This window comes from Myxocyprinus asiaticus, chromosome 14 (genome assembly GCF_019703515.2).
Source record: "Myxocyprinus asiaticus isolate MX2 ecotype Aquarium Trade chromosome 14, UBuf_Myxa_2, whole genome shotgun sequence".
In the NCBI taxonomy this organism is placed as follows: Eukaryota; Metazoa; Chordata; class Actinopteri; order Cypriniformes; family Catostomidae; genus Myxocyprinus; species Myxocyprinus asiaticus.
The window spans coordinates 42717432-42735372 of NC_059357.1; the positions used below are offsets into that span (position 1 = coordinate 42717432).

The window sequence follows — 17941 nt, forward strand, 5'->3', positions numbered from 1 at the left end:
TACACCAATGACTGCATTGCCAAGGACCCCTCTGTCAAGCTCCTGAAGTTTGCAGATGACACCACTGTCATTGGCCTCATCCAAGATGACAATGAGTCTGCATACAGAAGGGAGTTTGAAAAGCTGGCTGTCTGGTGCAGTCAAAACAACCATTAGCTGAACACACTCAAAACGGTGGAGATGATTGTGGACTTTAGGAGGAACACCCCAACACTGCCTCACCATTCTAAACAGCACTGTGGCAGCAGTGGAGTCATTCAGGTTCCTGGGCACTACCATCTCACAGGACCTGAAGTAGGAGACCCACATTGACTCCATTGTGAAAAAGGCCCAGCAGAGGTTGTACTTCCTTTGCCAGCTGAGGAAGTTCAACCTGCCACAGGTGCTGCTGATACAGTTCTACTCAGCGGTCACTGAGTCTGTCCTCTGCACTTCAATAACTGTCTGGTTTGGTTCAGCTATGAAATCAGACATCAGAAGACTACAAAGGACAATTCGGACTGCTCAGAGGATTATTGGTTGCCCCCTGCCTCCCCTTCAAGAACTATACACTTCCAGAGTGAGGAAAAAGGCTGAAAAAAATCACTCTGGACCCCACTCACCCTGCCCATTACCTTTTTGAACTGTTGCCTTCTGGCCGACACTTCAGAGCTCTGAGCACCAGAACCGTCAGGCACAGGAACAGTTTTTTCCCTCAGGCTATCCATCTCATGAACAGATAAATTGCCCCATTGAGCAATAACTATGTGCCATACACAGTTTAGTCTTTTTTAATATTTATCCAACACATCCAACCTCTTCTGCCATTTCATTCCTCAAAAAAAAAAACATTTGCACTGTACATAACAGAGTTGTATTTTGCACTGTACATAACAGATAACAGATTTGTATTAGATTTGCACTATGTATGTGTATGTGTGTATGTACGTATGTGTATAATTATTTTTTATTTTTTATTATTATCTATGGCTTGCTGCTGTTTTTGTATCGTTTTTGTATTGTTGTACACTGGAAGCTCCTGTCACCAAGACAAATTCCTTGTATGTGTAAGCATACTTGGCAATAAAGCTGATTCTGGTTCTGATTCTGATAATTTAAATTGCAGCATTACCTTATATTCCCAGTGTCAAAAACGACTCGCTCAATGATCCGTTCTAAAGGATTCATTCTAAACTCCTCCTTTCAGAGAGCCTACTCTGCTCTGATTGGTCAGATGTCCCAGTCTGTTGTGATTGGTCTACCGCTTAGTGTAGTGTTTTAGGGCGGGTCAAAGCTGTTCGCGAGCAGCCAATGAAGACCAGAGGCGGGTTTTTTGTTACCAAATTATGTAGGTTAGTACAGGAAGTAAGTCTGGAATTACTAACGACTCGTTTCAGGTGTTCAGAATCGGTTCTTTCTTTTGGGAGTCAATAACTCCATTTGTCGTGCACTTTGATTTTTTGAAACTTTGCAGACTTTTTTACATTCACAAACAGCTATATAACACACTACATGAAAGGTAATATTTGAAAAACCATAATAGGTGCTCTTTAATAGTGAAAGTCTGGGTCTGGGACAAGGCTAAAACAGTAAAAATCTTGACAAGAAAGGCATTTGAAAAGTATCAAAAATAGATAATTTAGGCCTCATAAAAAGAGTTTCCAATTCAGTTTTAACAAGACCTTCAATAACAAAACGAAAAAAGTTTAAATCTGTTTGTTTCAATAAAAATCAACACCCGGGACATGAAATTACCTGAAGTGGAACAAACACTCATATATTTCTCAAAAAATTCCATCATGTCATTTCTATCGCTGAACATTATGAAACAAAATACACATCTTGAAATGTGATGGAAATTACATTTGTTACTTTAGAAAAAAATTACAAAAATCACACAACTCTCTGGTGCTGCATGAATATTTTGGACATTGTTAGTAGATTAAAGGAGTTTATTTCCTGAAAATGGCATTAACAAGGCTCTTTGACAAAGCTAAATGTTTATGGTGTTACCTTGTACGATTACTTTCACAGTGTTGCTTTTGTTGGAATTGCCCGCTTTTGGTTGCATCATGACCATATAGGCACATTGCAGGTAAGTGTCTCTGAGCTTCTGCATGGTAAGGGTGGTCATCACAGAGTTGTTGCTACTAGTGACCCGCTTCACCTCCTGGTCATTCTCGTAAAAGAAGAACATCAGACTGCCGGTCTCCTCTCGAGCACTGCATGTGGCAACGATGTCTTCTCCCTCAGACACGATATCAGACCTCACCTTCAGTAAGGGGGTTTGAAAGCCTGCATGGGTTTAAAGGTATTAGACTCCACAGAAATTATACAAAATCAATCCCCAAAACTGTGAAGTTAAAATGACAGAAACATATTTCTAGTCTTTCTCATCAATTAGGTCACAAACCTGTGACTGTAAGTCTCTGACCGTTGCTCTTCTTAAATTTGTCGTAGATGCGGACAGAACATTTGTAGAGACCCGAGTTAGACACCCTGGCTGGAGATAAGCTGCGCCCCACGGCTGCATCACTGATGTTTTTGGAGTACACCACCTGATCGTCCTGCAGGAAGCTGAAGGTGTATGTGAGGGGCTGGGGAAGACTATGACTGACCTTGGCTTCACAACGCAAGGTCACGTTAGTGCCAGTCGCCACCTCATGACCAGGAAGAAGAGTCAACGTCACCTGATCAATGGTGAATGCTGAACAGCAAGACCAGTAAGTAGCACACACACACAAAAAGAAAATATGTTAAGTGTTATTGCACATATGATAAGTGAAATGTGATATTTTATTTGTATTAAATAATAATAATACAAAATAAAATTATTTCTAATCATTGATGGAAATCGGAAAAAACTTTAACATAATGAACCTATTAATGTCCCTAACTACTTATTTTCTTGATAATTCATGAATAATATTTAATCCTTAAATACATGGTAAATATTTGGGTCTTTAGAGACCTGACACTTATATCTATCAAAAACTGACATAGTGTCAAATTATAATTATAGTATCAGATAATGTCACATTTTCAAAATATTTTCAAGACAATTAGAAATAATAAAATAAAATATATTTTGAGCTTTTCTTTTTCTTAAATCAAAGAGATAATGCAACAAATCAGGACAAATCTAGAACAGGATCATTATTTTCACTGAAATTTCATGAGATGCAACTGGTTGTCAAACCCATATTGAACTACACATAACACATAATCAACACATAAGATACACATCAGCTCCACCTAAGTTACACATATGTTACACACATGTATTTTCTCAGGCACTTATTGAGTCTATATAGATGCACAGCTTACATTATTTCAGTATTTCACCCAAATGACAGTAGTCATATCATACTGTTCATGTGTTGTACTTGCTATACATTTACTTCAGTGTTGTTTCTACGTTAGCTTAGCAATGTTAAATGTAAATCAAATCAATCACTGAAACATCAGCGCCACCTTGAGTAAGAAATAACAAGTATAACATGTATGTGTACACGCATATAAAATACTAATAATTCACCATTGTTGATAGTTCATTGTTGCACAGAAAATCAATGTGATATAGTATTTCTTTGTATGAATATAGTACTCATTTTTATTGTAATAAACAAACAAACAGATATCCTGTGATAGTAAACTTAAATAGATATGAAATAATAATTTATGGAAGTGCAGAAAAAAAAAATCTGACACTCTTACATACCTCGGGTCTCTAGAGAGTACTTAAACCATTATAAAACATTTTTTTGTGCAATTTTGACTCTTTTTGTGTGTGTGTTACACTATTTATAAGAGATAGATCGAGGAATACTAAAGAGGTTTGGGCACAACTCCAAAAAATGGATGAGGTACAGGGGGTGGAATGAGGTCCTGGGTCTCTAAAGTCCTGAGGTTTAATAATGTATAGAATAAGTATATAATATAGCATAAGTATATAATCATATAATATATAATAATATACAAATGATAACATAATAAAAAATGTATAATATATAAATATTAGGTGCATTCATTAATGTTTTCCTCATTAAAAAAGTTTAACTCTTAAAGACATGAATTGAAATTTTGCAATATATGTAGCAAATCATGACCACTCACATTAAAATGAAGACTCCAGTCATATCGTTAACCTTATAAAAGCTGTTTTATTCTACATGGAGAGGGTCCGCATATGGGAGCTGCCATGTTAGAATCACATGACCAGTCGAATACTGCTTGCTTAATCTCAGTAACCGTCCTGTTATTTGACACTTTCACTCAGTGATTAAATTAATCATGGCTGAGTGTGAATACTAAATTTCTACAGTAGCATCTCAAACTGAAAACGATTGATTTTAAATGATGTTGCATCCAAGCCACTAGGTGTCAGTGTAAGTCCAAGATGACACACAGACAAATGTTACTAAGTGCACCTTTATGTCATGTGCAATATAAATGTATTTAGATGTCATAAATTAGCATTGTGTGAGGAACAGGGCAAAACGTAAGTGTTTATGACTTTATAATCTGCCATTTTGCTTTGATTTGTGTGAAAGTGTATAAAAGTCATTGTTGTTGTAGGGCCTCTAGTGGTCATTTTACCAGGAAACAAATATCAAAGAAATATTTGAAGATATTTTATGGTTTGACAAGCTAAAATACGAAATAGTTGTGCCCGACCAATTTATCGGTCAGTCGATATTATTGTTCGATATTAGCCTTTCACATATATATCGTATTGCCGTATATGTTTTCCGATATGCACAGATATGAAAACTTATTTTCAGAACATATAATGCAGAAAACAATGCTTGGGGTGATTTTGAATTGGTGTCATAATGTAGTTTGTCCAGCAAAGTGTGCTCCGACTCCACTGTTTACAGAGCTGAGCTGACGGTGGTTCTGCAGACAGTGCGGAGTTAAGCGGTGTCTTCACGGTAAGTTGCTAACTAGTTTGTGAAATATATACTGGAAAGTTAATTAACAATGACCCCATAATTTTACCTTTTCAATATAACTAATATAACATTAACCTTGTCCCTGACAACCATGTCACTCATGTTTATCACATCTGATTGCTGTTAGCCAGCTATAGTTTGTCAGTGCAGTCAGTAAAATAGCAGATTGAAAGGTAAGCATCAGAGCGTCTTTTAGCAGCTCAGCAGACAACGGTGCGGTGGTAGATTGTGTCTGTTGAGTGTTGATTTCACGCAACATTGTTACCTAGTTGGTGAGACAAAATGCTGGAAAGTAAATAAACAACATCCATCTTTTACTGTCTGTGACAACGAGCTTATAGCTAACTAGCTAACCACGTATCTACTTTAATAGCTTGTCAGCTGAGTGGAAGCTAATGTGTAAACATGTATTCACCAAACTGTTTTGTTCAGGATTTGCAGTTTGGTACCCCCTTCAACCGAACAATTCCAGTCATTGCATTTACAAAATGTAATATTTAAAAGTCTGGTTTTCCACCGTTGAAAGTTTCCCCTGAACATGTATAGCAGAATACGGTGTAACACCGTTGCCGCTGTTTATCTCTTGACTCGGCAGGTGTAAATGCTTCTTGTTTTACAACCTGCCCCTAATTGACTGGCAGTATTAAAATAGTCAGCATTTGACTGATACTAAACAGTACTACTGATGTTTATTAAGCTATTTATTTTATTTTTTATTTATTCTTTATTTAAATGATCAGCAATTGACTGATACTAAACATACAGTACTGATTTTTATTTAGCTATAATTGTAATTTATTCTTTTTTTAAATGGTCAGCAACTGACTGATACTAAACATACAGTACTGATTTTTATTTAGCTATAATTGTAATTTTAAGTACTGATACTGAACATACAGTACTGATGTTTATTTAGCTATTTATCATATTTTTATTTATTCTTTATTTTCTCAGTGTTCATTTGTAGAATTTGATGACAATGTATAATAATGTGAAATATTCTTTGATAAAAATATTTGTTTAAGAAAGCAGCCTTCTGAGTACCTTTGCATAGTCATATTGGTGCAAAATCGTTGCACAATCCACACAGAAAAGGTCTGTTTTCATTCCAGCTCAAAAATGTACTATATTGGCCACCATATCAGTAATCAGTGAATTTTCCCCCTCTAAAATCGGTATCGGTCTCAAAAATCCCATATTGTACGGGCTGTACTAAATAGCTTCAATGGCAGTGTGGTATGTTTAAAGAAATTGTCATTTTTGTTAGCTATCACTTGTCACAGTAACACAACAGAACTCAACAAACACTGAAATTTATGAAAGAATAATGGACAGGACAAACTATATTAATTTCATGTTATTATCAGTGGCTCTGTTCCAAAACGTAGGTTTTTTCAGATCTGTAGCTTGTTTGATTTGTTCTGAGACAGGGGCAAATTTATGTTACATTTTTGCATTTTCTTCTTGGTTCAGTTCACTATCGCAAGACAACATTTCAAAACGAACCAAAATTGTGTCAACAAAAGTAATGTGAGCAAACTATCGCCTTATTGGTCACAGTGTTTGTGTGATAGGAGATTCATGCCCGAGTTTAAAACAACCGGGACATGAGTTGCACGTAACGACAGGAAGTGCTGACTGCTCCATACCAACTCCATACCATTTGTGGGCTAGGCAGTGAAGCTGAGGGGAGCGCATCCCTCCTTGGCGATTGATGTGTGCTACGGCTGTAGTATTGTTGCAGCGCACCAGGACATGATGCCCCTGAAGGTGGGGCAGAAAGTGTCTTAGAGCCTTCCAAACAGTGAGGAGCTCTAGATAATTTATGTGAGCTGAGCGTAGTTCGGTCGGCCATGTCCCATTCACTGTCCTGCCCTACCTGGGTGGCACCCCACCTGGTCAGGGAAGTGTTTGTCGATATGACTTTTGGTAACATGACTGCCCCTAGAGACATCCCATGTGCATAAAACTCTGTGCTTGTCCAGTGGCATAATGCTGATGTGCAAGCACGGGTCACTGTAACGTTTTGATGGAGATTACGTTGGGGGCTGAGATGAAGAGACAAAATCCATTTCATGAAAGCTCTCATTCTCAAAAACCCCAAGGGCACAATCTGGATGGCTGATACTGCATCTCAGTGGAATTAAGCTCTAGTCCCAGAAAAGTTACATTCTGGGACCAAGTGAAATTGCTCTTGCTCAGATTTATTCTGAAACCCAGAGATGCCAGGTGCGAGAGCACTAGTTGTGTGTCTTGCACAACTTTCTCCCTTGAATTGGCTATGATTAACCAATCATCTATATATGTCAGGACTTTCAGCACCACTAGGCGTAATGGTGCTAATCTTGCTTCCACACAGAGACAAAATATGTACAGGCTCAGGGCAAGACCGAATGGCAGGACCGTGAATTCGTAAAAAATTCTGTGATAGGCAAAATGAAGTTTTCTGTGTGGGGAATAAACGCTGACGTGGAAGAAAACATCTTTCAGATCGACTGATGTGAACCAATCGTTCTGATGTACTGAACGAGAGAGAGTGTTGTATGTTAACCTCTTGAAATTGTATTTTCTCAAATGTTTGTTTAACACTCTGAGATCCAAAATAGGGTGCAGTGATCCACCCTTCTTTGGAACTAGAAAATAACGGGAATAAAACATCTGTTGACATTGGTCCGGGGAACTACCCGAATTGCCCCTTTCTCTAGAAGAGAAGAAATTTCCTCTTCCAGAAAATGAGCAGAACTCTCATTCGTCTGTGAGAAAATTACTGACTAGGCTGCTTGTTGTGGGGTTTAGGTCAGGCAGTGTTTTGGTAAAAATGCCTGGAAGTCAGGGCCTGGGCAGGCAGTACAGTGGGAGCCTAGTGGGGCGTGGACTTTCAAGGAAGGCACAATTTAAAAGCTTCATTGTCACAGCACTGCTGCATGAGGGTGACAGCCAGACCAAATAGAGCTTGTCCAGTTGCCACTGGGGTTCCCGCAATATGTCTCTTCTCACTGTTGGCTAGACTGGAGAGATTCAGCCACAGTGCGCGTTCACCCGCGACAGATAGAGCCATAGCACGGCTGGAGGCTTGGACAGCCTGATGGGCATTGCGAAGAATGAGGTCATTGACCATGACGATCTCCTTCCACAACGTGGGTGAAGGAGAGCCCTTCTCTAAATGTTTATATTTCATGACTTCAGCCTGGTAGGCTGAAAGAAGGGAGGAAACATTCAGAGCTCAAACGATGAGAGCCGAGGCTCTGTACAAGCCTTGAAAAATGGAGGTGGAGAAGTGGTCCATCTTGTTAGGGAGATTGTGCTTAAGTGGGGAAGCAAACCTTCTTGTGAAAGGTTAAGGTGTCTGGCTATTGACGGTTCGATGAAGGGGGGGTGGGGTCACCCATACCGAGCATGGCCATATCCTTTACCTCCAAACCCGAGATGCCGTGCTTAATGTCAAGCAGGTCTTTCCAGTAATGCTTCATGTGCTTAGTGCACGCAGGAAGGACGGGCAGGAACTGTTTTCTCGGGCCGGGCGATGGTCCCAAGTCTGGGGGGCCCCCAGAGTTGCAACGACATAGCCATTTCCCCCGTCCGAGTCGTCACAATAGAGTTCGCTGCCCTGGGTAGCAGCTACTTTGAGCCTACAGTGCAGGTGTTATCTTGGCAAGGACATACAATGGCTACAATTTTCAGGGAAGGAGAGAGCCTCCTCCACATGTTTGAATCCCATGCACACAACGCAGAAAGGACGCGATAAGTGCTCCGCAGGCGGCAGGGCATGTTCGCGACTGCTGGTTAGTACCACAAGTTGGTGATAAGGCTTTGGGATGAGCCATGTAACAGAAAAACTCTTGAGTAATAATACACTGAATAACAGGCGGTTAGCCCGAGATGCAGGGAAAATGGCAACGAGGAAAGGCGGACAGCTGTAAAGAAACATGAAGGCCAGCAAGCGTGGGTGGCTTGCAGGCTGAATAAAACAGCAAACTGACCAAAACTCCTTTGGCAGTAACGCCTGGCGGAGGTTGATCCAAGGATGTGTCCTTCTACAGACTGATGAGTGAGAGCCAAATGTGAAAACCAGTCGAGCTGTGAATATTCCACATAGAGGTCGCGAGGAAAGTAGCATGTACAGGTCCTTTTATGCCCTCAGGTAAGGGTGGGGCCTTACAGCACCATTGGACCTGCGCTCCTGTCTGTCAAGCCAGACTTGGTGCAGTTGGATGCTTCTGCAGAGGTCAGGTGCGTATGCCCTTCCCATAGGTGAATCTCGAACACGAGATGATGAAAGAGAACAGATATTAGCTAAAATGCTGCATTCTTACATGGATTCAACTATTTTGTAGCAATACTTTTCTGTATTGCATTAAATCTAAGTATATACAGCATATTATTGACTTTCTTTCTCTTCCACCATCTTGGGTGCGACTTTTTGCTTAGCTTATCGCAATGAGTTACGAGATTGCCTTCTCTGTGAAGCATACAGGCCATGCTATCTTCCAATTGTGCCAAAATTAGGAATCTTAGATGGCAACATATTAAGGTTTCTTACTTTTTGGAACAATCTTCGTGTTGGAACAGCGTCTATGATGGCTTGTACTGCTGCCTAGGTAGGTAGTTCACTTTTGGAACAGAGCCAGTATGTCTGTTCATGCAGAAATGCTTGCTCGCTTCTTTTCATGACAAAAGCCATTAGATGCCACTTATAAAGTGAACTTCTCTTTATGGAGAACACAGAATTGTTTTCCTGCAGTCTTAAAGAATGCCACACTGACTGTGTGGATGGCGACTTTCAGAAAATTGAGAAATGGAAGGAAGGAAATCACACAAACAAACACAAAACATTATTCCCTTTGGGAATTCAGAAACAGTGATTTCTGTCATACGGCTCAAAATCCGGCCAACAAACAATCAGAGTGCTCCACCAAACATTAATGTTCAGTAAAGCACTGCTAAAATGTGGAACAACAAGAATAAGACAGATCAAGAGTTAATGGTGGTCATTTAAATAGACATATGTGGGTGGTTCTTCACTTAGAGGAACGTTCCTGTCCCCTTGGGTGATTTTAAACCAAAAGTTCTTCTAAAAAAATCATTATTCTAGCTTAGAGAACAGATTATACTAGTTTTAAACTTTGGTAACACTTTATTTTACAGTGTCCTTGTTACACATATTACATCTATTGACTATACTTATAACAGTCAATTATGCATAATTACTAGCAACTAATCCTAAACCAAACCCTTACCCTAACCCTATAGTAAGTACATGTTGTTAATTAGTAATGATCAGTAATTATTTGTGTAATTACAATGTAACAAGGACACTAAAATAAAGTGTAACCTAATTTTTTTTTTTACCTCATGATCGAAGAATAGCTTTATTAAGTGTCATTACCAAATCATTTATTATTTGAAGTCAGAAACAATCCATTTCTTTTCAATGTTATGAATTTGAAGTTAATAAACTGCTAGCTAACTTGTTGTGTTAGCAAGTTTAAGGCCTCTAAAACCAAACAGTGAGAAATGTCATTACCATAGATGGATCTCATGAAAATTACGTGACTGTTGCAATACTTCTGCAAAATGACATTATGTGGTTCATGACATGAATTACAGAAGTTCCAAAGCGAAATATCCACTGTGACGTGCTAAAAGCGAGTAAAATGTTCTCTGAAACAGATAAGGTTTTCAACGTTAATGCTCTATTGAGTTTTAAATCAACAAAACCTACCTCCCTACTCTAAACCTTAAACCTAAACCATAGTGTCATAAAAGCAAATGTGACATAAAAAATGCAATTGCTGAAGCAACCACATACTTTTGTGCTGCTTCTATGACACTTTGGCCCACGTGAACATTTTGCCTTCTATGAGACCAGGTTGTTACCATCACACCAATATTAAAAATCCACACCATCACATATGATACCTAAATCAACTTGAATGCTGATCAAGGCCAAGATCTTTATTCAAAGACTTGTAATAAATGTTACAACATGGATGAACATAGTTTAAAGAAGTTTAATTTTTCAAGATTTCAAATGGTCAAAAGTACCTTTAATTGAAGAATCACCCTTGTAATGTTTGTGGGTTGGAGTCCACATCACTGATTTTTTTTAATCCCCTAATTAAACTCAGACTAAACATCTTGCTATTGCATGAAACACAAACTTCCTGTAAGGAGCTAAGCAGTGCATAACAAAGTATCTCTGATGGATCAAAGCATCCAAGCATCACTGATCTGCTCTGACTAAAAATACATCCAATAAATCTCACAATGGCACAGAACTGTCAGAATAATTCAATGCTCCCTTTTCTCAGAAATATAAATCACATTTTTCTTAGAGAGGTAAAAATAACCACTTTGTTACAGACAAAATCTAATGTCCTAAAACTGTCGCAAACACAGCCGTTACTCACTCTCTGTCTCTCTCTCTCTCTCTCTCTTTTTTTTGCAAATAAAAGGCACAAACTAAAACTGAATTGCAGACTTACCTGCCTGTGTGTCGGCCGCAAGCCCTGCAGGTGGGAGCAAAGGGGAGAGAAAGATAAGACAAGGGAGACAGATGACCTGTAAATCTTATATTCTGAGACATCCTTACATAGTGTGCCTAGGCTGATTTGCAGGAGTCCGATACAGAGGTAACAGGCACTCATCCTTACAGGTGAATGTAAAGACACACAGTCTACCATGTAAAGGGGATGCAAGGGAGTATGAGGAGAAGTGCAGAATGGAACCGCCTTTCTTTGTTAAATGTTGAACAGGAAATATGTTCCTTCCTCAGGATGTGTGTATTTGAATGCGTAGTTTGTCAAAACCCTTGAAAATATTGCCATTCGGTCTCAAAAGCCTCCTGTTATAGTGTTATGTTGAAAACAACTCATTTATATTTAAGATATTTATCAAAAAGGTGCAGTTTAAAGCACATCAAAGTGTAGATATGGTATCCATCCAAAACAATTTTTTTTGGACATGCACCATGGTAATTCCATGCCTCCATGGTTTTATTAACAAGGTATCATGATAATACCATTTGGTTTTTTATATGCACCATGGTATTACCATGTTTTTTTGGACAACTTAACAATATAATATCCTGTATTTTAGACATGTACCATGATAATTTTGACGTACCATGGTAATACCACGTAGTTTTGACATGTAGCATGATAATACCTAATTGTTAAGACATGTGCCATGGTAATACCATATAATTTTGACATGTACCATGGTAATACCACATAGTTTGGACATGTAGCATGGTAATACCACATAGTTTTGATACGTACCATGGTAATACCATATAGTTTTGGCATGTACCATGGTAATACCACATATTTTGAAATGTACCATGGTAATACCTAATTGTTAAGAAATGTGCCATGGTAATACCACATAGTTTTGACATGTACCATGGTAATACCACATAGTTTGGACAGGAACCATGGTAATACCATATAGTTTTGACACGTACCATGGTAATACCACACAGTTTAACATGTTCCATGGTAATACCACATAGTTTTGATATGTACCATGGTAATACCACATAGTTTGGGCATGTACCATGGAAATATCATATAATTTGACATGTACAATGGTAATACCAAATAGTTTGACATGTAATATGGTAATACCACATAGTTTTGACATGTACCTTGGTAATACCACATAGTTTGACAAGTACCATGGCAATACCATATAGTTTTGACATGTACCATGGTAATACCATATAGTTTTGACATGTACCATGGTAATACCACATAGTTTGGGCATGCACCATGGTAATTCCACATAGTTTTGACATGTACCATGGTAATACCACATAGCCTTGACAAGCACCATGGTAATACCACATAGTTTTGACATGTACCATGGTAATACCACATAGTCTTGACAAATACCATGGTAATATCACATAGTTTTGACATGTACCATGGTAATTCCACATAGTCTTGACAAGCACCATGGTAATACCACATAGTTTTGACATGTACCATGGTAATTCCACATAGCTTGACATGCACCATGGTAATACCACCAGTGTTGGGTGTAATCTAATTATATCTGCGGTAACGCAGTAATGTAACACGTTACTTAAAAAAATTAAATAATCTGATTACAGTCACAGACATGAATAAAATTACATTACTTGGATAACAAATTTATTGCTAAGACAATAATATTAATTAAGTAGAATGCATTTTCAAATGTATTACCTGCCTATGTTAGTACTTTTATGTGTGTTGCTGTGTCAGCTAATGAGCATGCGCTCTAACAAATCACCATGGCATAGAGGACACGTATCAAGGCAACGGTAGATGAGTGAGCGGCGTTACTATGGACGCAGCGGAATGTAGTTGTTTATTCAAATTGAAAACGAAAGTAAAGCGTTTCAAGATTTCCTGCACTCACAATCAATCTCAGCAAGCTCTGTGTCAGCGTGCTCCCAGCCTTGGCTGGAGTAGAGAGGCACACAAGGCTGGGCCGGTGTTCTGACAATTTGTCCTACCTGCTCAGGATGTGCTACCGGTAGTTCAAGCTGTCATATTGTCTAACAAAATGTGCTTCTTTCTCAGAATGAGCAACTATTTATATTAAAACCACCTTAATAAATGATGTAAAAACAGGGGTAGCACATCTTGTCAGCTTGAAATACCTATCAAAATGAACTACCACCTTAATAACTCTTGAAAATAAATAAGATTTTTGTTAAATATAAAATTAAGTTTCAAAATAGCTTCAGGACCGGGCAAAAGCAAAAACAACCAACAAACTTTTGCCTATAAAAAGAAAATGCAAAATAAACATACGTTTACAACAATTACAACAGTTATCAACACTACAGCACTATGCAGCAGCAACACCAGTCTGGAGCAGCCATACATCCATGATGTATTAAAACAATAAACTGGACAAAAATATAAAAACAAACAAACTTCCAGGGATGTAACAAAGAGCAACCCAATAATCAAGTAGTGAAACAACAGATCAGCTGAATCCACCAAAAAAAAAAAAAGAAAAAAAAAAAGAAAAAAGCTATAATTTGCAATGGCTGCAATTATATTCTATTGGCAGCTCCTCTGCAGTCGTGACATCAGGGATGCATGTTAAGTGTTCCCACCTTGAACACAAATTGCACTGCACCTATAAATAGTCAAGTAAATTAAACCAACAATACATCAAATGAAGTTTATCCTGTGAACATGGTGTGAATCTGTGTGTCATTTACCATGGTAAAGCTGTCAGAGATGTCATTGCATGGGTTTATTTTGTTACAGGCTATGCAGAGGGCATTAAAGTTACCTTGTGGGATAAAGAGATGGGTATTTACCAAAAATACTTTTATCAGTATGATCCACTTCATCAATACATTGTGCTTGGTTATGAAACCTTGATAATAAAGAAACATTAGCAATGCCAAGTATGTGCTGATGAAGAATAAAAAAGGACTTCTACAGACCATCATACCAGTCTCCAGAAATGACTTTAAAAGGCGATAGTGAATTTAATTGCAAATAAACTTACCGCCATGCTCAATTAATGTGCACGCTATACAATTTCTGGACATTTCCACAGATTTTGGATCTGTCTGGACATTGAGAGCTGTTCCTGTGTTTAGGTAATCCTCTGCAAACTAACAAAAAAAAAAAAGTTAAGCAAGAACATTATTATACATAATGTAAACCAAATCTTAACATTTTTAAATACTTTGTTTCCCTACTTTTAAAACTAAGACTCCACAGCTGCTCACATCCGTCTGTTGCTCATGTTGTAAGATATGTGTAGTCCAAGTCGCAAGCATCAGATTGTTAAAAAAAAAAAAAAAAAAGCAAATATTTTATATTTGAGAGCACAGGTAAATTAGGATAGACTTTACTGCTAATGAAAAGTAAATCTTAAAGATGCTGTCATTTTTTCCCTCAGTGACAGTTTAGGTTTCACTGACCAATAAGAAAGTGGTCTTGGACTTATACTAACACCTATTATTACACAGTGGCCTGGAATCCTCAATTCTGATTGGTCAATGGCACCATCTAGCGGTCTGATATATCCTTGTAACAACCTGAGAAAGACATATCAGATCAGTCACCCAGGTACTGTACGCCATCTTTACTGTTTCTCGGATCTTTGTGTTATCTCTACAAGTAAGCTAATAAAACTCAAATTAATGTTTCATGTGCATTTATTAATTAATTTGGCAAGTACTCTTGTAATGAAGAGTTAGATGGTAATTTTCACAAAATTAACAGCAACAAAACTCCGACATGAATTGGAGGTGGATTTAAGCAGTTCAACTATGTATTTCTTCTCACATAATTACATCATTTCAACGCAGATCAGTGTTTCATAAACATGTATTTGTTTATTTGCAAGTAGTTTTGTAAAATGGGGAATAATTAAGAGTTAGACGGCCATTTTCACAGAATAAACACAAACAGAACTCCGACACGAACCTGAGGTGGATATACCTTAACTGTTCAGCGATTTATTTCTTCTAACATAATTACATAATTTCAACGCAAATCAATATTTTATGCCCATGCATTCATTTATTTGGTTAGTAACTGTGTAATAAGTGGGATAATGTACAGGCAGCAGGTTACAATCCCACAATAATCCCAGATGGGCCTGTACATTATCTCTTACAAAGTGTGGGTGGAGCATCACACAAAAAGAGTTTTGGTTGGTTACCAATGTCACTGTAGTACTGCTCATGTCAGCCATGATTACTTTACTACATTAGTGACAGTGATTTGTTTTCTTAAAGGTGTGCTAAGTAATTCTTACTCTGTACTGGCCAGTAAAACAACCATGAAATTACTTGCACTCTTAAATTGATCAAAAGTAGTACGTTTTAAATTATTTTTTAAAATGTGAGCAATGACCTCCAGTTTCTATGTATATTCCTTTTGTAAGCATCTTCTTTGCTTGTGGATCTACTATCATGATCACCTTCTCTGACAACGTGAGAATCTGAAACACAAACATTTACGAAACATATAACATGTATAGTCGTACAACGTATATTGTCATCTTGAGCAATTAAGAACTTAGTTAAAAAATAGTTAAAGCTAAATAACTGTTTACCATCAACAGCATCAGTGACATACAGATTACCACAGGAAAAAAAACCTCCATCCCTTTGTAAAACAAATGTAATTAAATTCATTTATATTGTGCTTTACAAAATACACCTTGTTCCAAAGGAGCTTTACAAAGAGTAGTGCCATGCATTCCCCCTATAGGAAGCCAAAGTCAACAGTGGCAAGGAAAACAATTCTGAAGATGTAGACAGTAATGTTAACAAATGCAATTAAATGTTTAACATTTTAATGTTTTAATGCTGTTAATGTATTAATTCAGTTTGAAATTACAGTCTTACTCTGTACTCTGTGATTTCTAAAAAACTGATCGGAACCTTCAGAGCAGATTCGAACTGATAAGATTTAAAGTGCAAGTCTCTCTCTCCCTGCCTCTCACTTTCTCTCACACACCCACACCCCTCGACAGACAAACAGTCCCAAGTGGAGCACATGTTCATGACTACATAATGGAGAAAGACCCTCTTTACAGGTAAATTTATTTATTTATTAATCAACCCCAGATGGGACAAAAAGTCCTTTACACTCTGTATTGTATAATGTAATCATCATCAAAGCTCAACAAGTGAAATAACAGCCATGTCAAGTGTTTTTTTTTTTTTTTTTTTTGGAGATGTCATGTGTTTTCCTGCCCTGCCCGTTCCTTCGCCTTCTGAGTTGTTACACTCCTCACCTGATGAGTGTCACCAGTTGCAATTAGATAGTAATTGGTCATGTAATCTGTTTTTGACTTTGCCTGTTAGTGGCTATCATATACCTGCTGATTTGGATATTTCACCCTGTATTGAGTTAATTAAAAATAAAGCTCACTTGATGGTCTGTTTGTGTCTGCACCTGTGTCCTTCTCTCCTGACAGAAATTTAGAATCTGTTGTTTTATTTTGTGTGCGACGTGTAAAGACCACTATTGCATGAAGCTATGTTATCAGTGTTACCCACACAAACTGCCAAATTTAATGATTACACACAGGCTATTATTTCGTTTTTATTAGCATTACATTTTAAAACCTAATCATATTTAAATATTTTAATCATTTGACAGCCCTAATAAGTAGATGAGTCACTCTTACCACAAGAATCCAATGATCTCCGGTGTTGAATGGACACAACCAGATATCATCATCTGGGATTGCCATCTAAGAAAGATAAGACATTTAAACCCTTTCTGTATTTTCGGTATAAATGAACAATGGGCCGGCCGATACATTTTAAAGGTACTCAATGTCAGGATTTATAACCTGATGTCTCCTATCCTGCTTTCTGAATTCCTGTTGTCTCCTTTCCTGCTTTCTGAATTCCTGATGTCTCCTTTCCTGCTTTCTGAATTCCTGTTGTCTCCTTTCCTGCTTTCTGAATTCCTGTTGTCTCCTTTGCTGCTTTCTGAATTCCTGTTGTCTCCTTTCCTGCTTTCTGAATTCCTGTTGTCTCCTTTCCTGCTTTCTGAATTCCTGTTGTCTCCTTTGCTGCTTTCTGAATTCCTGTTGTCTCCTTTCCTGCTTTCTGAATTCCTGATGTCTCCTTTCCTGCTTTCTGAATTCCAGTTGTCTCCTTTCCTGCTTTCTGAATTCCTGTTGTCTCCTTTCCTGCTTTCTGAATTCCTGTTGTCTCCTTTGCTGCTTTCTGAATTCCTGTTGTCTCCTTTCCTGCTTTCTGAATTCCTGTTGTCTCCTTTCCTGCTTTCTGAATTCCTGATGTCTCCTTTCCTGCTTTCTGAATTCCTGTTGTCTCCTTTCCTGCTTTCTGAATTCCTGTTGTCTCCTTTCCTGCTTTCTGAATTCCTGTTGTCTCCTTTCCTGCTTTCTGAATTCCTGTTGTCTCCTTTCCTGCTTTCTGAATTCCTGTTGTCTTTTTCTTTCCTCACTCTTTCCATTTCCTCCCATCCCACTGTTTTGGACTTATCTTCCAGTGTCAC

At 38.0% G+C, this 17941-nt stretch overlaps 1 protein-coding gene across 4 annotated transcripts in view; it reads right to left on the reverse strand.

Annotated features, from left to right (window-relative positions):
• The window catches only part of pecam1a (platelet and endothelial cell adhesion molecule 1a), a 35846-nt gene extending 24185 nt beyond the window's left edge, over positions 1 to 11661 (reverse strand). For all 4 annotated transcript variants that reach the window (XM_051716413.1, XM_051716412.1, XM_051716411.1 and 1 more), the window contains exons 1-4: positions 11527 to 11661; positions 11420 to 11443; positions 2393 to 2686; positions 1993 to 2274 (exon numbers count right to left, since the gene is read on the reverse strand). In XM_051716413.1, coding sequence (XP_051572373.1) covers positions 1993 to 2274; positions 2393 to 2686; positions 11420 to 11443; positions 11527 to 11617 — 691 coding nt within the window. In that variant the 5' untranslated portion in view covers positions 11618 to 11661. The remainder of the gene's footprint in view (positions 1 to 1992; positions 2275 to 2392; positions 2687 to 11419; positions 11444 to 11526) is intronic.
• Positions 11662 to 17941: the final 6280 nt, after the last annotated feature.